Source organism: Lithobates pipiens, unplaced genomic scaffold, assembly GCF_037356315.1.
Source record: "Lithobates pipiens isolate NorthernLeopardFrog02 unplaced genomic scaffold, aLitPip1_a1.2 Scaffold_16, whole genome shotgun sequence".
Classification (NCBI taxonomy): domain Eukaryota; kingdom Metazoa; phylum Chordata; class Amphibia; order Anura; family Ranidae; genus Lithobates; species Lithobates pipiens.
The window spans coordinates 349,137,600-349,158,549 of record NW_027507748.1 but is presented as its reverse complement, the minus strand read 5'-3'; the positions used below and the strand labels follow the sequence as shown (position 1 = coordinate 349,158,549).

General features: G+C 43.1%; 1 protein-coding gene across 14 annotated transcripts in view; it reads left to right on the top strand.

Annotated features, from left to right (window-relative positions):
* The window catches only part of SRRM1 (serine and arginine repetitive matrix 1), a 72,944-nt gene that overhangs the window by 20,511 nt on the left and 31,483 nt on the right, over positions 1-20,950 (top strand). For 9 of the 14 annotated variants that reach the window (XM_077481876.1, XM_077481873.1, XM_077481878.1 and 6 more), the window contains exons 2-6: positions 7,163-7,252; positions 14,099-14,221; positions 16,156-16,326; positions 17,881-17,984; positions 18,273-18,473. In XM_077481876.1, coding sequence (XP_077338002.1) covers positions 7,163-7,252; positions 14,099-14,221; positions 16,156-16,326; positions 17,881-17,984; positions 18,273-18,473 — 689 coding nt within the window. Of the gene's footprint in view, positions 1-7,162; positions 7,253-14,098; positions 16,327-17,880; positions 17,985-18,272; positions 18,474-20,950 lie in introns of those variants that run through there. The other 5 variants (XM_077481883.1, XM_077481880.1, XM_077481882.1 and 2 more) reach the window with 5 other exon arrangements.

The following is a 20,950-nucleotide window of genomic DNA, read 5'->3' as shown; positions in this document are numbered from 1 at the left end:
GGGACGGAGGCAAGGAGGCAAGGCACGGGACGGAGGCTCGGGACAAAGGTAGGCTGGACACACACACACACACACACACACACACACACACACACACACACACACACGGATGGAGACACACACACACAGGGATGGATGGATGGACGGACACACAGGGATGGACGGACACACAGGGATGGACGGACACACAGGGATGGACGGACACACACACAGGGATGGACAGGCATGTCTCACCCTCGGCTTATACACGAGTCAATAAGTTTGCCAGTTTTTTTGGGGGTAAATTGGGGGCCTCGGCTTATATTCGGGTCGGCCTATACTCGAGTATATACGGTAGTTTCCTTTTGTTTTCCAAAAAAAAAAGACAGACCACAGCCGCTCAGCGGAGGATTTAAGCGCCCCGCCGCCATGCCTGCATGTTCCACAGGATGCTCTCATGCGGGAAAGCACTTTACTTTGAAAGGAAAGGGGGCATGGCTAATGGCATCAGACGCCGGCCACACATGGAAGGAGTTGATTTTAGCGCTGTGTGTGAAGCTGCTGCTGGCTGTGGAGAGACAGAGCAAGCGGATGGCTTGTTCAGGTTAGTGACACAGGCTTTTCCCCTTTGACACATTATACTTTACCAGGCTAGGATTAATAGCAGCTAATGGCGCTGAACTGTATCCAAGCAATGCACATTCTTTTGCTGGTAGTGCCTCTGCTTTATGATTCAGGCTATGAATGGTAATGGGACCAGGAACGTCTCTAAAGGGGTCAATGGATTTCACTATAAACTGAATCCATTTCCAAAACAATGTCGTCCTCCTCTGAGAGGGATGCGGCTAGTCAGATTGAGCCTTCAGGGAAAATTGTTGCATAAAACACTTCAGTCCCTGTATATATCATACAAAAGGTTTTTTCTTCTACCATTTGGAAAGAACAGTAATGCTATGTCTCTCCATAGCAGGGCTAAACATAGCAGATTCCCATCTAGTCCTCAGGACCCTCTTATTGAGGTGCAGGAGGCTGGGGATCAGGTAGATCTTCCCAAATATTTGGAAGATACTTATTTATCCTCTTCTGAGGATCCTAATATGGAAGGAGTAGCATCACAAGACAGGTTGCTTGTGTACTCCCGTACTCCCTTTTCTTCCTGCAGCACAGGCTTTTGAGGAACCTACCTCTAATTGGGTTAATTAGAACCTCTCCCATCTAGGGATGTTTTTTCCTATTCATGCATGGCTAAAAAAGCTTATGTATTCTGAATGGGAACATCCGGATAAACAATATTATCCTCCCAAGAAATTCTCCACACTTTATCTATGGAAGAGGATTTCTATGAAGAAAATGGGGGTGGTTCCAGCAGTTGATGCTGCAATCGCCTCAATCGCCCAATCAATACCACCTGCAACCACCAACCAGTGCCACCTGCCACCGCCAATCAGTGCCACCTGCTAGTGCCAACCAGTGCCACCGCCAATCAATACCACCTGCCACCACCAACCAGTGCCACCTGCCACAAACCAATGCCACCACCAATCAGTGCCACCGTCAGTCAGTGCCACCTGCCACCGCCAATCAGTGCCACCACCAATCAGTGCCACCTGCCAGTGCCAACCAGTGGCACCTGCCAATGCCACCACCAACCAGTGCCACCTGCCAGCGGCAACCAGTGCCACCTGCCACCACAAATCAGTGCCACCGCCAATCAATACCACCTTCAACCACCACCCAGTGCCACCTGCCACCACCCAGTGCCAATCAGTGCCGAGTGTCACCGTCAATCAGTGCCATCTGCCACCGCCAATCAGTGCCACCTGCCAGTGCCACCTGCCACCACCTGCCAATGCCAACCAGTGCCACCTGCCAATGCCAACCAGTGCCACCTGCCAATGCCAATCAGTGCCACCTGCCACTACCAATCAGTGCCACCTGCCAGTGCCACCGCCAATCAGTGCCACCTGCCAACACCAACCAGTGCCACCGCCAATCAGTGCCATCTGCCAGTGACAACTAGTGCCACCGCCAACCAGGGCCACCTGCCACCGCCAACCAGGGCCACCTGCCACCGCCAACCAGGGCCACCTGCCGGTGCCATCTGGCAGTTCCACGTGCCTTCCAGTGGCAACCAGTGCCAGCCAGTTCCATCTGTTGCCAGCCTTACTCTTTCTGGTCAGCCCATACCCCTGATGTAACAGCGTTTCAATGGAGTTATTGACTGGGTGCTCCATTGTGAGTTAGGGATAGGGGGTGAAAATGAGTGGCCTTACCCCGGGAGCTGAAAAAAAAACTGGCTCCTAAATTCAAAGAAAATTTGTCAACCCCTGATTTAAGCCTTATGGCTTATGCTTGAACTAGTGCATTCTCGCAGAGTTCTGTGGCTGAAAAATTGATCAGCCAAAGCACCGTGTAAAAAGCTCTTAACCAGTTTTTCCCCTTCATGGTGTATGGCTATTTAGAGACGATCTGGATAAGTACATCTAAAGAACCTCTAATGGGAAAAACTTTTACCAGTAAAGAGGTACAAACATTTCTCCTTTAATTGTGCTGCCTCTCCTATGCCAGGGGCATCTGCCTATAGGCAGTCTCGACGGCCTCAACCGTCAGGTTCAAGGGAAGGCACCAAGGACAGCACCAGGGTCAGAGGAGATCTTGAGGCAGAAAGTCCACAAAGCAGAATGCTAAAGCCTTCTCATGAAGGGACACCCCCCACTCATTCGGGTGGGGGGAAAGGTCCTGCAATTCTCAAGATCTGGCAGCAACAATGTCAAGACAGATGGATTTCTGTGGTTTTTTTTCTCTAGGTTACAACTAGAGTTCTGAGAGTTTGTCTCATTTTTTCTAAGGGAAAATGTTCCCAAGGATCCAGAGAAAAAGAAGTCTCTTTCTGGCCTCTGGATCATCTATTATCCCAGTCGATGATATCAGAGGTTCCCTTAGTGGAACAGGGCACAGGGTTTGGCTCAAACATTTAACGGTTCCAGAACCAAGCTGAGAGGTAAGACCCATTATCGATCTCGAAGATCTGAATCGGCACTTAAACATCCGATCCTTTCATAACGATTGGTTGTGTCCATCCTGCAAGGAGGCGAGTTTTTTTGGCTTTACTCTATCAAAAATGCATATCTCCACGTGCCAAACTTTCCCGCTCACCAGAAATGTCTGCGTTTTGAAATATAAAATTATCATTTCAGTTGTGGCCCTGCCATTCGGTTTAGCCACAGCACCACGGGATGCCAGATTAAGGGCTCAAGGCATAAAGGTCCTAGCCTATTTAGAAGATCTACTTTTAATAGATCATTCAGTCTTCGGTCTAAACCAGAGTCTGATCAGAGCTATAACTACCTGAAATCTCTGGGTTGGATACTCAACCTAGGAAGATCCTCCTTAAAACCATCAAGGGGATTACAGTACTTGGGGCTGGTTCTTGATACCATACAGAAGAAGGTATTCTTACCCCAGACAAAAATCAGTTCCATTGTAGGACTAATTCAACTTTATCAAAACAAAGAAAAATCCTTCCATTCAGCTGTGCATGAGATTGTTAGGGGAAATGGTGGCCTCTTTCGAGGCCGACCCTTACGCACAGTTTTTACTCAAAAACTGCTTCAAAACACCATCCTGTCGGTCTGGAATGAAAAGATTCAGGCCTTTTTTCTTTTACAATACGCTTGGCTCCTGACGTAAGTCAGAGCCTAAATTGGTGGTTAACCAGCAAAAGGGAAAATCTTTTCTACCTGTATCCTGGAAAGTGTTGACAACAGATGCCAGCCTTCTAGGCTGGGGAGCAGCCCTGGAAGAAGAGTCTGTCCAGTGGAGATGGTCCAGGTTAGAGGACTTTGCCTATCAACTTTTTGGAAGATTCAGGCAGTATGTCAGGCCCTAGAATCTGGGACGGTCAGAATATGGGACTGTCCTGTCAGGATTCAGTCTTAACAAGGCCATGGCGATGGCTTACGTCAATCACCAGGGGGGCACGAGAGGTCGTGCAGCCCAAAAAGAGGTGAATAATGTTTTATAGCTTGGGCAGAACACAACATTCCTTGCCTATCAGCAATTTTCATTTCGGGAATAGAGAATTTGCAGGTGGACTACTTGCGTCACCAACAATTTATTTCCGGGAGAATGAGCTCCTCACCCCGACATCTTCCTAGTGATATATCAGAGATGGGGTATTCTAGACATGGACCTATTCGTGTCCAGATTCAACAACAAAGTTGTCAACTTTGTGTCAAGAACAAGGGATCTGCTAGCAGGTAGAACAGACACATTAGTCTTCCCATGGGATCTATACATTTCCTCCAGTTCTGCTACTTCCATGCCTTCTCTGCAGGATTAAGCAGGGACGAAGGGAGGTGGTTCTGGCGGCCCAAGTGGGTCCCAGAAGATCTTGATTTACTGAGATCATAAAGGTGGCAGTAGTTGCCATTCTAGCCATACCTTCTCACACAAGGTCCGGTATTTCTTCCTACCTTACGGACGAAAAATTTAATGGGTTTGACTGTTGAATCCCACTTTATAAGAGATCATGGGTGATCTCCTTCATTAGTGTCTACTTTGATTAATGCCAGGAATCCGGCTTCCAGAATCACTTACTATAGAGTGTGGATCCAGGGGTTGGCACATCAGGAAGTATGTCATAGGTAGGGTCCCTGATTTCCGGCATACGGGATCTGAATTTAAGCTGGCCTTGACTTCTATCCAAAAGCCAGATCCCGGCCTTGTCAGTGTTTTTTCTAAGGCCTCTTGCTTCCCACTCTTGGTGCGTAGCTTATTCAAGGGGTAACACGGATTAATCCCCCTATCAAGGCACTTCTAAATCGTTGGGATTTTAAATTGGTCTTATCGGCTTTGCAGAATCAGCCGTTTGAGCCTTTACGAGAAATTCCCTTGGTTCTTTTTGACAAGAAAGATAGTCTTTCTGGTTGCCATTTCTTCTGCTATAAGAGAATCAGAACTAGCGGCATATTTGATCATGCATAAGGGTGATGTGGTTTTATGTCCTCATCCTGAATTCCTACCAAAGGTGGTAACAGGTTTTAATTTAAACCAAGATGATATTATTCATTCTTTCTCCCAGAGCTTCAATCTAGGGAAGAGAAGGCAATACATTCCCTTGATGTAGTAAGGGCATTCAGTCTATTTAAAGGCAACCGCAAAACACATGTTTGTTCTGCCAGAGGATCCAAAAAGTGGACAGGCAGCGTCAAAATCCATTATTTTTCCAAATGGATTCGTCAAGTGATTGTTCAAGCTTCAGCTTAAAGAAAATTCTTCCTTCTTATGTTAGAGCACACTCATCCAAGTCGATTAGTGCCTCTTGGGTGGTGCATCATCAGGCTTCTATGGCTCAGATCTATAAGTCCGCGACTTGGTCTTCGGTTCATATGTTTAGCAGATTTTATCAAATCAATATTAAGTCATGAGCATATTGCCTTTGGGAGCAGTATACTGCAGTATGAGTCCTCTGGCCTCCTATTTTTTGGGTTGTCTCCCTCCCTTCAGTTGCCATTGCTATGTGACATCTCGCATAGTAACTACTATGGCTCTGTGTCCCCTGATGTAAGAAAAGAAAACTGGATTTTTAAAACGGCTTACCTGTAAAATCCTTTTCTTTGATGTACATCAGGGGACACAGAGGTCCCTCCCTTCTTGGTATACACTTGTATTGCTTGGCTACGAAACTGAGGATTCCCAGTAGTGGGAGGGGTTATATAGGGACTACACTTCATGCCTTAGGGCCTGCCAGTTTCCATCACCTGTCAGTGGCCCTAAAACCCACATAGTAACTACTATGGCTTTGTGTCCCCTGATGTACATCAAAGAAAAGGATTTTTACAGGTAAGGCCCCTTTCACACGGGACGGATCAGTAATGATCCGTCCCGTGATGATCCGCTCGCTCAGCGGGGATCGCTCCGTTGTCCCCGCTGAGCCGGCAGCGGACAGGGCGGTCTCCGCACACTATGCAGGGACCACCCTGTCAGCTCTCCACTCTCCTCTATGGGGGATCGGATGAACACGGACATTCTGCCCGTGTTCATTCGATCTGCTCTGCAGACGGATAGAAAAATAGGATTTTCCTCCGTCTGCAGAATCGGACAGTAGCGAAGGCGGACGATATCGGGTGTCTGCGGATGATCATCCGCAGACACCCGCTATCCCATAGGGATGAATGTATGCCCGTATTTCATCCGCAAACGGATGGATGAAATACGGACATATCATCCGCATGTGTGAAAGGGGCCTAAGCAGTTTTAAAAATCCTGTTTTTGCTGTGTGTTTTTATGTGTTTATAAAGTAGCTAAAAAGCAAGCAAATATACTGCTGCTCACCCAGTCCCACACCACACCATCTTCTCTCCTGCATTAACTGGGAGCCTGTTGTCCCTACCCAGGAAGAGACATCTGGCCTCCAGATGATACTACGCATACACCGTAGGTTTCTGGGATGCAGGACATGAGTATCCAAGAAGGTTATAGGCAGCTGTTGCATCTCATTCCCTGAAGTGTGGTGAGGTTTAACAAATGAAAGATTGTGTAAAAGGAGGGCGGTAGAAGTCATATGGTAGAAAGTGGGTGAAGGTCCGCTTTTAAAGAGACCCTGTCGCTTTGCCCAATCAAGTCAATGTAACAGCGTCAGCAGATAATCCACCCCTCCAGCCAGTTACCAAGCCGTGCTTTTATGCCGCCTCCCTGCACTGCCAGAGCTTGCATTAATGTAGAAGCAATTCCAGGTATGAGGGAAAAACTTGACCTCCTCATGTGACAGTGCTCAGACTTGAATGGTTGATCAGCAGGCCCCCACAGTCTGACAGCACGCACTGCCTTAAGAACATTCTGGATAGAATTTGTTCTTCCTTTGCTTTTGTGAGTTTCACAATCCAAAACCCTGCTGGTATATCTATTGGCTTTCACTGTAACCATCATTGTCAGGTTTTTCAGGTGACAATGGCTCGTGGGTTCACTGTTCTCAAAAGTGCTAAGTGCTGACATTAAGTTAATCTGTGATATACAAGCAAATATACATGTTTGGATGCTTAAGAAGTTCCTGTTTATCACCTAATATGTACTTATTCGATGCATAAAATTGTTGTTTTTATTTATTTTCCCCCAAATAGTTTTTTGTCCTTTTTTATTCATCGTCCTTTTTTTTTTTTAATTAATTTTTTATGCTTTGCAGGGCACAAGTGCAGAGCAGGATAATCGCTTTAGCAACAAACAGAAGAAGCTTTTGAAGCAGTTAAAGTTTGCAGAATGCTTGGAAAAGAAGGTACTGTTTGTTATTGAAATGTTATACCCAAAAGCGTGTCTTTTTTAAAATGCAGGGTATCACTGGGGATAAATGGAGACCATCACCAAAATTAAAATTCTACCATGGGGAAACGTTTACACCTTTTACATGCAATACACGTGCTGGAGTTTTGGATTTGATCACAGAACATCATATGTAACAGATGTTTACATATAATTCTTAAAACTCACTTTGCTACCTCCAAGGCAATATGCACACAACAAAATGCTTCATACATGCACGGTCTTAACCTTGCAATATACAAATACTTATGTTGATGTTAATTAGGGGTGCAACGGATCACCCCGCTCGGATCGGCACATGCCGCGATCCGCAGAGCTCTCCGCAGTCTCAGACTTAGGAAAGGCCACGGCTTCGGCCTAGCTCTGAAGCAGCGGCCATCTGTCTACACCCAGGCCGTTTACACTGTGATCGCTCCATCAAATGACGGAGCGATCACTTGTAAACAAACCGGCGTCATGTAATGACACCGGTTCCTTCCTCCCCTCTCTGTACTGATCTGTGGAGGGGAGAGATCGGTGTCAGCAGCACTGTGGGCTGGATCTGTAGTGCCCACGGTGCTGCTCTGTGACAGCCATCCCTCCATACCCAGCCAATACCCCTGCCATACCCTGCCAATATTACAGTGGGGGAGATTGTGGCTATTACAGTGGGGACTATATGGTGGTGGAATTTTCACAGGTTTTTGCAAATTCAATTATTTGATCCAAAAAATGATCCGTTCCGTGAGTTTTTTTTGATCCGTGCACCCCTAATGTTAATACACTTCAAATAATTCTTGAAGACTGGCAATAAAACTTTTGTGATGGGAATTAGTGGTCCTTTTCTTTAAAGGAGTTGTAAAGGCAGAAGGTTTTTAGTCTTAAAGGGACACTAAAGGTTCCCTTTTTGTTTTTCTTTTAAAATAACCTATGTTATGTATAGGAAAAAAAGCCACGCTAATGTGTCATCTAAAGTAAATATAGCAGCTGCGCACTAAAAGCTAAATTCTAGGCTAATCAAATATGTATTTCCTAAAAGTGCAGCGTTAAATAAAATTACCATGTGCAAAACACCATATATGACATAATGCAAGACCTTTAAAGAGAATAGGATATCCAATCAAAATAATATTCAAGAAACAATTTAATGTTTCAATTCTTTGTGAGCTTGCGGAGTTTGTTGTGGATAAGCCGAGAGCGCCGGTGATAGTAATGGGGGACTTCAATATGGTAATGGACCGGAGACTAGATAGGTTCCCCCCGGGGACACTAACGGGTGGTGTCACGGATAACCGGCTCCCCAATAATTTATTTTTTTTGGGAGACAGGATTGTGGGGACATCTGGAGAATACGGAACCCAGAGGCCCGACAATACTCGTGCTTCTCCAGGACACATTCGACACTCTCCAGGATCCACCTAGTGCTGGGAAATGACGAAATTATGTCGATCATAAAGAATGTGAACTACAGACCAAGAGGTCTGTCGGATCATTCCCCAGTGACAATATCGCTAGAGCTGGGCGAGTGTAACCATCCTGGGGAGTGGAGGATAAACCCATTTTGGATCGAACTGATGGAGGATCCGAACGAGATACTGGCATCAATGGGGGAGTTTCTCGATTTGAATAGAGGTACAGCTTCAGAAGGAATAGTGTGGGACACTCTGAAGGCTTTCCTAAGAGGCATAATGATCCAACAAATCTCAAAGATTAAAAAACAGACTAAGGACTGGGAGAGACTAATAGGGGAGAGGGTAACTACAGCAGAGGAACAGTATATCAATTACCCAACACCGGATAAACTTAGGAAATGGATAGAGGAACAACAAAATTATCGATTAATGACTCTTAGAAAATTAGAGAATAAAAGTTCCAGAAACAATTTGCCTTTGGAGAGGGGGAAAGTGCAGGACGTATGCTGGCACAGTTAGTTAGGGTGAACTCTCCCCCCCCCCCCCCCCCCCCCAATCCATCCGTTATACCCACGATAACTATAAGATGGAAGGGCATCCTCATATACTCCAGAAATAGTGGGTAAGTTTAAAGAATATTATGAGGACTTGTATAGATCACAACAGGAGGAAATGGGGGATGAAATGGACAGCTTTTTCAGGGATCTGAATTTCCCCTGTCTTGATGAATCAGATAGAACTGAGTTAGATAGACCTATAACGATAGAGGAAATGCAAAGGGTCACTATTGAGATGGCGCAACAGAAATCCCCGGGCCCAGACGGACTCCCAACCGAGATATATCGGCAGTATGGGAAGGTATTGCTTCACGAGCTGTTGAGGGTATTGAATTGGTCATTAATGAGGGGAGAGCTCCCCTCATCGATGATGGAATCCACCATAATCACCATACACAAGGAAGGTAAAGACCCACTTGATCCTGCCTCCTATAGGCATATCGCTTTATTAAACACTGACATAAAAATACTGGCAAAGGTCTTGGCAGCTAGGGTGAACAAGGTTATACTGAAACTCATCCACCCTGATCAATCAGGTTTTATACCCGGAACAACTACTAGCACAAATATAAGGAGGGTATACTTGAATCTTCAGGTCCCTACAGATGAGAGTGGAGAGAGGGCTATTTTGTCTTTAGACGCCACCAAGGCCTTTGATAGTCTTGAGTGGCAGTATCTCTGGAGAGTTATGGAGACGGCCCAATTTGGTCTGGGTTTCATGAAATGGGTAAAAATGCTTTATAGGGCACCAGAAGCCAGAGTAAAGGTGAATAATGAAAAGTCCGATAAATTTAGACTGGGGAGGGGGACAAGGCAAGGGTGTCCCTTGGCACCCCTCCTCTTTGCCATTGCAATTGAACCTCTGGCCATTACCCTGCGGTCTTCTGCTCAGGTGAAGGGTCTTAGAAGGGGAGACTTGGAAGAAAAAGTAGCATTATACGCGGATGACCTACTGTTATTCCTTGGTGATACACAGGATTCTCTTCAGAAAGCTATGGATATTAACAAATTTGGCCAAATTTCCGCACTCAAGATAAATTGGGAAAAATCTAGCCTTCTGCCAGTAGATCCTCTGGAAAGCCCCTTGCCTGAGGAGGTGACCCAGATTCAAGTAGAGACCCTCAACAGTACACTGCAGATAATATAATTCCGTTACTGAATAAATTTAGGAGGAAGACAAAAGTGTGGAAACGCCTGCCATTATCTGTGGCAGGTCGCTGTAATTTAATCAGAATGATATGGATGTCGCAGCTTCTCTATGTACTGCATAACTCCCCAATTTGGTTATGTAAAATGTGGTTTCAAAAGATAGATATGGTGTTCAGGGAACTGATTTGGAAGGGTGGGTCGGCAAGAATTCGATTGAGTACTCTGCAGTTACAAAAACAGGAAGGAGTAGCAGCACTCCCACACCCCCTTTAGCTACTTCCTCGTGTCACAACTCCAGTATATGGGGGGGTGTAATTTAGAAGGGGAGAGACAGGGAGAAAAATGCTCCTACAAAATACACCACATGACTCAATAGTGGAAGCTCTGGAGGCAGGATCCTTCCTATTAGGATGCCCTACTTTGAGTTTAATGACGAGAGTGTGGGACACAGCAAAGGCCATATTAAAATACAGAGGATTTAATGAGTATACCCCCTTATGGAAGAATAGTAAATTGGGAGAACTGCAGAAGATGGGGACAGTAAGAGAATGGGAGAGATGTGAAATGAAATTTATTGCTCAGCTATACCAAGATGGTGCCCTGAAAACCTTTCAGGAACTGAGATTATTTTGCTCTACCAAATAAATCCTCCTATAAGTATTTGCAGGTCAGGCACGCACTGGAGGAGCAGTTTAGAGGGAGGACCTTTAGAATGGAGCGCAATCCCAGTTCTTCAAAAAATAATTAATGCAGAAACAGGAAAAGGTTTAATTTCGAAAATATACCCACATATAAACAAGGGGAGAATAGGAGGGATAGAGACCCCTATGTACAAGAGGAAGTGGGAAAAAGATGTGGGAGATATCTCCGAAATACAATCGAATCGAATTCTTGAACTGGCTCCGTTGGTATCACTCTCTCCCTCTCAGAGGATGTTACATCTGTTGTTGTTATATAGAACCTATTATACTCCTCGTAAACTTTTTCAATTTGGCCGACTGCCGGATGCAGGCTGCCCCCGGTGCGGGGACATGGAGGGAGATATGATTCATATGTTTTGGAGATGCCCGAATTTGATCCGCTATTGGACGGAGGTGACAGAAACCATTGATCGGGTGTTTGGAACCTCCGCCAGGATGGAGGCGAAGTATTGTCTCCTGGGATTAGTTGAGGGAGTTGGAAACCCGGGAAGCAGCCAGACGGCGGTCTTGAGATGCCTATTTCAGGCAAGGAAATTGATTGCCCTAAGATGGTTGTCGGTGTCGCCTCCGTCCGGTAGAGAATGGATAAATGGCATGAATGTGGTAATTCTTAAAGCGAAAGCGTTATATATAAAACAAGGGACTTTAAAGAAATATGACAAGATGTGGAAACCTTGGTGGGATGCCAGAGGGATTGATATGTGAATAATAATAGAGTGAAAAATATTTTAATGATGAAAAGTGACCCAATAAGAATTAAAGTAAGAGGACAAATGAAGAGGGTGGAAGTGTGCGAGAATGGGGATGGGAGGGAAGATTGATAGAGTGGGAATCTAGATTATATGGAACATCAGCCAGGATGGCCCTCATGATACCAATCCTCTTAGGTCACCCAAGATATGAATCGTCCTTTTTTATCTGATAAGGTGATGGGGGGGGGGGGGGGCTGAGGGGATGTTCGATTTTAATGTATTTTGTAAACAAAATAAATATCTTAAATGGTTAAAAAAAAAAAAATATTCAAGCCAAAAATGTCCTCATGCAAAATATATTATATTCATAAATTGATCACTAAAGTAATCCTATGCAAGCAGTTCATGCATGCCAGTGTCCCACACTGGATAGATCGCTCCTGATGGCACAGTGCTTCACAGTTCTGACACCTTGCCTATAAATCAGATGGGGACTTGCCAGACAACCGGCAATCTTCCTTACTCGGGAAGATCATTCAGCGCTTATTGGGATCTCTGGTCCTCAGATGGAAATCTTGAAATGTTCCCTTACCAGCTCTCTGTGTTCCCTTATGGTGACAAGATGATCCGGATCACAGTCTCCCATACGATGCACACTGCTGCACAGATGCTTTTTTGAATTTATGACTGAAGGATAGCACTGGCTATAGTGGAGAGATTTACAGCCAGCGGCATCTTTGTTTATGTAAGTGCACTGATTTTAAAAATAAAACTGTTGAGACCACACTACACCATGAGGAGTCTCCCTATTTTACACCCATTTTAACTCTGAGGATTCATTCATCCAATCCATCCAAGATGGTGAGCTGGATCAAATTGACACCATAAGGGGAATGCAGAGAGCTGGTGGGGGAACATTTCTGGATTTCCATCTGAATGATCTTCCTGAGTAAGGAAGATCGCTGGTTGTCTGGTAAGCCCACATCTTGATTTATGGTGAAGGTGTCACAACGGTGAATGTCTGAGCACTGCGCCATCAGGATCGATCTATCCAGTGTGGGACACTGACATGGATGAACTGTTTGCACAGGAACACTTTCATGATTTATGAATATAATATATTTTAAACTTTTGCATAAGGGCATTTTTGTATTGGATTTTCTGTTCCCTTTAAAGGTTTTGCACTGTCATATATGGTGTTTGCACATGGTAATTTTTTTTAGCGCTGCACTTTTAGGACATATAACATGTTGTTATACTTACCTCCTCTGTACAGTTGGTTTTGCAGAGTGTGGCCCTGATACTCCACAGGGGTCCCCCCATGGCACTCCTAGCTCCTCCACGAGTGACCTGTTGAACACGCTCTCCTTCCGGGCACCAGTGCAGGCGCGCTCCTGTGTCCTGCTGTGCCATAGACAACAGGACTCTGCACTGCCCCCGGCGCCCGCATCATTGGATTTGACAGCAGCGGAAGCCAATGGCTGAGCTGCTATCAATCTATCCAATCAAGAGCCGATACTCTGGATGTGCACGTCTCCAGCGTGGGAACGAATGGGCTCAGCTGCGTAAAACGGGGGGCTGGTGCACAATAGGTTTTTCACCTCAATGCATTCAGGTGAATAACCGGGAGGGTTTACAACCCCTTTAATGCATTTTATCCATTAGGATAAAAAGCCTTCTGTGTGTAGCAGCACCCCCTAATACATAACTGAGCTCTTTCTGTCCAGCGATGTCACTGACTCTCCCTCCTGATTGGCTGAGACACAGCAGCGGCGCCATTGGCTCCCACAGGTGTCGGCCAATCGGGAGAGAGGGGCTGGACCAAACGGCAGCTCTGTGTCTGGACACAGCTGCAGTTTAGATTGGGTGTCCCGATAGCAAGCTGCTTGTTGTAGGGGCTCTAGACAGGAGGGAGGAGCCAGGAGCAGCAAAATAGGCACCCAAGAAGAGGATGATCCAGGCTGCCCTGTGCAAAACTACTGCATATAAGAGGTAAATATAACATGTTTGTTTTTGTTTTTTAAACGAGAATTTACAATTACTTCAATATCAGAAGGGCCTCTTGACTCCAAATTAGGATTAAAGTCTTGTTCACACTTGCAAATAGGGACTTCAGTGGATTCCAGTTGCAAAACTATCTGGTGTATGAAAAGAGCTGCTGGAAGGCCTGTACACGGCAGGGACAGGCTGATGGGAGTTGACTGCTGTTGACATGTTTTCTGCTAAAGTCCCTATTAAGTGTAGATTAGGCATGATTATATCTTTATGCTTTGTTTTGCATTATAACAAAATTATTTTATATCCTTTTTCAGGTGGAAATGAGCAAAGTAAACCTGGAAGTAATCAAGCCTTGGATAACAAAGCGTGTAACAGAAATTCTGGGGTTTGAAGACGATGTGGTCATTGACTTTATTTTCAACCAGCTGGAAGTGAAGGTATTCCTCATTGAAGGTTTAGGGTATTATTTTATTATGTGAGTTGCAATGCGTTTGACTTAGCATGTACATTGTGTGATCTTACTGCCAGTGTTGGTGGAATAAGTTTAGCTGAAGGTACATGGTATTCAGACTGCAAGTCAGGAAGAAGTTAATGTTTTGCTGTGTGACATGATGGGTTAGATGGCAGTTTTCTAATGATGATGTGATTTATGATTTAAAAGGCCTGAACCAAAATGGAAGTTATTCCTTGCGTGTGAAGTATAGCACCATCACCTATTTAGGGCACAGCAGAGTGAGTGTCCAATGTCGCTCTGACCCAACTCTTGATGATGCAGTGTTTGTTCTGGAGGTGAGTTGTGTTACGGTGGATGAGCAAAAACAAAACAAAAAAGCACAGTAAAAAAAAAATGCATAATTAAAATCCGTTTACATTTAAAAATTACATCGTTTAGCATAATGGTATAACTAGAGTGGGAAAAAATACCTTCCATTGCCTTAAGCATGACATTTACACCCAAATGTTTAAATTATACTATAATAAACCTTATAATTAGTAAAGGCTATATCATGGTTTTTGCATACAATTCTGTTTAAACAAAAATATGCTGTCTTCATTTAGTTTACTCAAATTAAGAGTTCAACATTGTAATCTATAGTCCCTTTTAAACATCAGGTTCCCTCATTATCCATTCAAAGTGCTTTTTTGAATATGACCAGTTCTGCTCTGTGTGTTCCTCTTATATGGGATGTTATTTCTTTAACGTGCACCTGTGCCCAGACTATGGACATAAAACTGTTTACATATGCTTAACAAGCTGTAGGACCTTTTAAAATAAGCCCTGACCTCTGTAGCTGCTTTTTGATATGAAAGTTGATCACAACGAGGAATCTTGAGTCAGGTTTAAATGGATCTCGACAGCTTAGAACCGCCTGCTGGTTGTTTACATTTGAGGCCTGGCAGGCTGCACAAATTCTGTTTACAGTTTAAAAAAAAAAAAAAAAAATAAGCTAAGATTTCAGTGAACTTTGAAAGTTTCTCCCCAATGCTTATAGATACAAAGGTGATTAAGGGCTTGATTTAAAGTCCTTTTACTGCTTGTTCAGAATATTTAAATATTTTATAATGGCCTAATCTGGGCACAGATTCATTTTAAACACTCCACTGTTAACAAACAAGTTGGTCCAGAGATCAGTTGGATGCTTGCAAGTCAACCAGATAAAACCATTTAGCTTTTATAGTGTTAATTTGAAGCATGAGTAAAAAGAGTAGATATTTGATATCTTTATATTTGGCTGTGTACTCATTATTGCTTGTTCATTTTTTGCAATTTAGATAAATGATATAACATTAAACTCAAGGTGGTTGAGTTGCTGTAGGCAGTCGGAAGCAAGCCAAGCGAACACCTTTCTCTCCAGGGGAACTGGGAGATACCCCCCCCAAACCTCCCCCAAGGTTCCAAGAAGAGGCTGAAGACTGCTGGAATCTGTACTTTGTGCTGTTGCGCTAAGCTTGTCACAAGGATCTATACTGCTTGACTATGTACATAATATTTCAAACTGCCCAGTGATCTTTTAAGCCTTTGTGGACTATACCACCTTTTATGTTAACCCACCAGCTTAGTTAGAGCTACATATAAGTCTTCTGTAGTCTACAGCGTTAATAATTTTATGTTTAATTGTTATGTAGTACTGTTGCTTATCAAGTATACAGGATAAACTTTGCAAAGTCAGATGTGCAGGTATTTAATTTTGATGAGATCCACAAAGGGTTAACAGGCCATTATTAATACGCAGTAATTTGGCAGAATGTATGCCACAAAGACCTACTAAAATGTAGTTTTCCCTAAATGTACATTTTTAGAGCAAAAAATAATAATTCTGAAATAGTTTTCAGTACTCACCTGTAAATCTTCCTGTTGTCTCTTTTTCAGAACCCAGACTCTAAAATGATGCAAATTAACCTGACTGGCTTTCTAAATGGAAAAAATGCCCGGGAATTCATGGGAGAGCTATGGCCACTACTACTGAGCGCCCAGGAAAATATTGCTGGCATTCCTACAGCATTCCTTGAACTGAAAAAAGAAGAAATCAAGCAGAGACAGGTGAGGGCTTTTTATTTTATTTTTTTGTATCTTTATCAAGGTTGAGAGGTATACCTAGCATGCTTGTTTATGGTGATGTCAGGCATGCCTTTTTCTATTTGAAATGTCACTTTTCATACTTTTGTCATTGGACCTTAGTGGCAACAACTGAAATCCACAAGTGTGAGAAATGCTCTGATGCTACATGTTACCATAACAATTATTTTTTTAATACAAAAAAGGGTGGAAGATGTATGCGCTTGGACCAAAAATTCAGCTGATGAACACCATACCTTTTTGATACTAGGCATAAATTAACAAGTAAAAAATGTGCGCCGTGCTAAAATAAACAATATAATACATGAATAACTTAAACACCAAATAAGTACAGTAATTCAAAGTGTGATGGTGCACAATCAAAATCAAATGAATAATGTAGACTAGTTAGTTGGAAGCTAATTTTAAACACTATGAATGAGACAAATGTATACACAGAGCTGATGACACTGCAGCTCGATTGTGCTTGATTTGTTCCTGGAAGCTAAGCAAATTTTATCCATAAGGTTGCTGAAAAAATGTAGCGAGATTGCCTCTGTTTGAGACATGGAAGTGATCCTGTATACTTCATTGTGCACATTAGTAGATACGTTGAGAACTCCTGGTACTACCCAGCTGGTGAGCTGTGTCTAGGAAAGTGCTGGAAATCTTTGATGAGATTGCATGGTTTTGACAGGTAAGCTCTGTGGAATACATTTGTTTCAAAAATCTTTTAAACCCATTTTCGGAAAAAGAACATTCGGCCGTGAGCAAACAATAGTGCCATCATGTAATGACAGATAAATTGGTCAGTGGACCTATATGGATCCATTTTTTGTTAGTTTTTTCACATATACCTAGTGCAAACAGTTTAACCATTTCAATTTATCCTTCGTTTGGCAGAAAATTTCCAAACTTGTACTTCCTTTTTCTTTTTGGGTCAAAAACGTCCCAACTGATTACTGATTTCTTCCCATTAACTGGCCGAAAAACAAACTGTCTAAATAGCCGATTGTTCGTATTGTGTATGGCCAACATTAGGCTTGGTTCACACTGCTAGGACGTGGGATCCTACTTGTTAGACCCCAATGTCTTAGCAGTACTGAAGTCCCCCCGATAGGGTTCCTGTACTACTTCAAGGTGACTTGTATCTGACTTGTGCCCATACACTTTAATGGAAGTTGTCTCCAAATCGGATCCTCATCTTAAAAATGTGATTTGGAACCAACATTGCAGGAAGATTACACAGGTATTCCCTGAAGTTGCTTCAAAGTTGCATGACAAAGTAGCACTGTAAGTAGGTCAGGTCGCAGCAGTGTGAACACAAAGCCTAATGGATACTTTTTTTTTTATTTTTTTTTTATTTTTTGCTTGCTTTTATGTTAGATCTAAAGGCAAAAAAAAAAGAACTTAACTATTTAGTTTGCAGTTAAGAATACTCTAATTGGTTGCCATTATGGAGACCCCCTGGAAAGGGGGCTTCAAAACTAAGAAAAAAATTTTCAGCAGCGCATATTCAAGTCAAAACTTTTCTTTTAGATTGAACAAGAGAAGCTTGCATCTCTAAAGAAGCAAGATGATGACAAAGACAGACGAGACAAAGATGACAGAGACAAAAGGGATCGATCTAGAACTCCAAGAAGGTAGGAGTATATTTTGTTTGTTTTTTTTGATCCTAACTACCCAGTGCGTGACATTTTATACTCTTAATAAGCAATTTTTTTATAAAAAGGTACAGAAACCATTGGGGACAAATTGGCAGTAAACTCTCTATACTTGATGCTTTTTCTTTCTATTTAAAGAATTTTTCTTTTACACGCCTCTCCAGCACCCATTCACCTAACTCCTAGGATTTTTAGATTTTAATATCTGATGCAAGTGGGTTGCTATTTCACAATATTTACACTTCTTTTTTTTTTTTTTTTAATTAGGCGCAAATCGCGGTCATCTTCACCACGGAGAAGGTCTCCAAGCAGGAGAGAGAGGAAAAGAAGCCACTCTCATTCACCAAGACACAAAACTAAAAGTCCAAGCCCTGCTCCAGTTTTTGAGAAAAGGGAGGCAGAAATTCAAGAACCTGAGCCCTCTCTAAAAGTGAAGGAACCATCTGTACAAGAGGCAACATCATCAAGGTACTTAATTAAACTTCAATAATGTTTGCTAGTTGTGATAAAGTAGAACTAGTGGCAAAATATTTTTTGGGGATAGGATGGAGAGGGATTAAACACCTGCCTGTTTTTATTGCTGTCTCTGCTCCCATTCGAGAGATTCACCCTCTTTTTGTCTTATTTACTGTTATTGAAAGTAAAATAAAATCCTTAATTTTGGGTTGACACCAAAACACTAATAGAGGGGAAATCTTCCAATTGGAACACTAGTTGACACCCCAGGATGCCCTCATTTTGGAGGGATTTTGTTTAGCTCCCTGTTTTAACTATGGGACACAGATTGCAAAAAAACACTAATGGGTTATAACCCTCCCTTACTCTAGCCAAAATGAAAAAAAAATGAAAGTTTTTACTGTTTAGATAGTTTAAATTTGGTACATTTGGAACATTTAAAGCACCATGTGGTCTTTTTTTTTTTTTTTTTCTTTTTTCCCCCTATTAATGAGGAACTGAAGTCTGCTCACATAATTTAATAAAAACATCTTTTCCATTCTGAAGCTTCCCTCCAAACCACTTTGCATGTTTTATATACTGTATATTGTGATTCTGTACTTGCCAAATATGCTGCAGAAATCTTCCTCCACTATGTCTGGCTGCAATCATTTTAACTGGGCATCTGAAGCTGCTGCCTGTTTTTGTATTTAAATTACACAGGCAGAGGACAGTCTGCCATTCTCCACAACCGATCAGCAGGTCCAGGCCAGAAATTATTGGCATGGACCTGTAGATTGGTTTTGAAACAAACCGGTATGGCGATTCGCACAGCCGATCCACCTTGCTGCAGTATATCTGCAGCGGCTGGTTGGGAAGTCGTTAAAGTCTGGTCAGCTGAAGCTGTCAAACGATGTCCCGCACATGCCCTTTAAAGGAGGACATCTCTTTGAGGCACTAAATGTATCAGATGTCACAAGTTTAAAAGGCAGTTCTTCCACAGTTCAACGATCCCCTTCCCCAGCAGCCTCTTCTTCCTGAAAACACAACACCTAAGTGCTCTATCCAGGCTTCAACTTTAAAACCTTCAGATCTTTATTTCGACTTAAGACTTGACCCACAATTTCCAATTCTTCTCCATGCCCTCTTCTTAATGAAGGGGCTTCCAAACTCCTAAGAGTGGGGATATGTCCTGTAACAGTTTGCTTCTCTCTAGGTTGCTAGTGTCCTGGACCCTCTGGGTTTAGTTGTTGGTTTCAAAGGATTAGAAAACAAAAGTTTAAAACTATGCCCACACACTGCTTTCTTCTCTCAAATCAATCAAAATCTTCCCAAAATCAGTCATGTTTGCAGAATGCCCTAAACCATCTGTCACAGGGAGTGAATGTGCCAGTACCCCTACAGGATTGTTCAAAGGATTCTATTGATACATGTTTGTGGTACCAAAACCTATCGGGGGTATTTGTCATATCCTGGACCTAAAATTTCTAAACGAATGCATTTTAAATTCCAATATTTTGCATGGAAACCACAAGGTCAGGTATTGCCTCTGTGAGCCAAAGGGAATAATTGTCATCCATAAACATCCATGAGGCCAATCTGCTTATTCCCATTTATCCACCTCCGCTGATTCTCATTGCACCAAACAAAAGAACCTGGTATACAGACATACTCTAGGAGATGACCACTGGCCTCTCTACAACAGGCCAAACCCGTTGTCCTAATGTCCTCTATTCCATCTTGCTGCTTAATCCCTGGCTTTAACATCATGGCTTTTGAAGCCTGGGTCCCAAACAGAGGAGTTGCTGAGTCTCTCATTCCTTTGTTAAAAGCAAGAAAAAGTATCGTACTAGGAAATCCATCCTCCTCTGCCTGATGTGAGCACAGGCACTTTAAACCCAGTAACCACTCTGGACTTCTACAATTAAAGTGGCTGTAAACTCTCCCCCACAACTTTTTCCCATGTAAATCAGCATAAAAAAAAAAAAAAAAACAATGAACACTGCTTGTAGATATCTCCATACTTAGTATTGTTATCCTTTTTGTTCTTTAGAATGACCTCACCTGGAGCATGCCCAGATCTCCCCTGATTTATGGCACACTGTCTGTGTTCACCAGCACACTCTCTGTGCTTATCTATCTGTTATCAGGATTTCCTAGGCACACCACTGATATCCCAGGAGGCTGCAGAATCTTTCAGAGCTTCCTCCTACACACCATGTGACCTCACATACAGTGTAAACCTGGCCATTACTGCAGTCTTATCAGTTGAAGCTGATAAGACTGAAGGCAAACATTAGACAATTGGCACAAGTAAATACTATGAAATAAAACAAGTCAGTTATGAACAGGGAAGCAGGATTGCCATAGAAATGTTGGATTGAGAAGGAGGCTTGGTTAACAGTACAGGAAGTGCTCAATGTAAGGGCGGAAATACACTCCACTGAGCACTGAGGACTCGGAAAACAATACTTAAGATGGCGCTGCCTAACCCCTGGAAACAAGTTTTT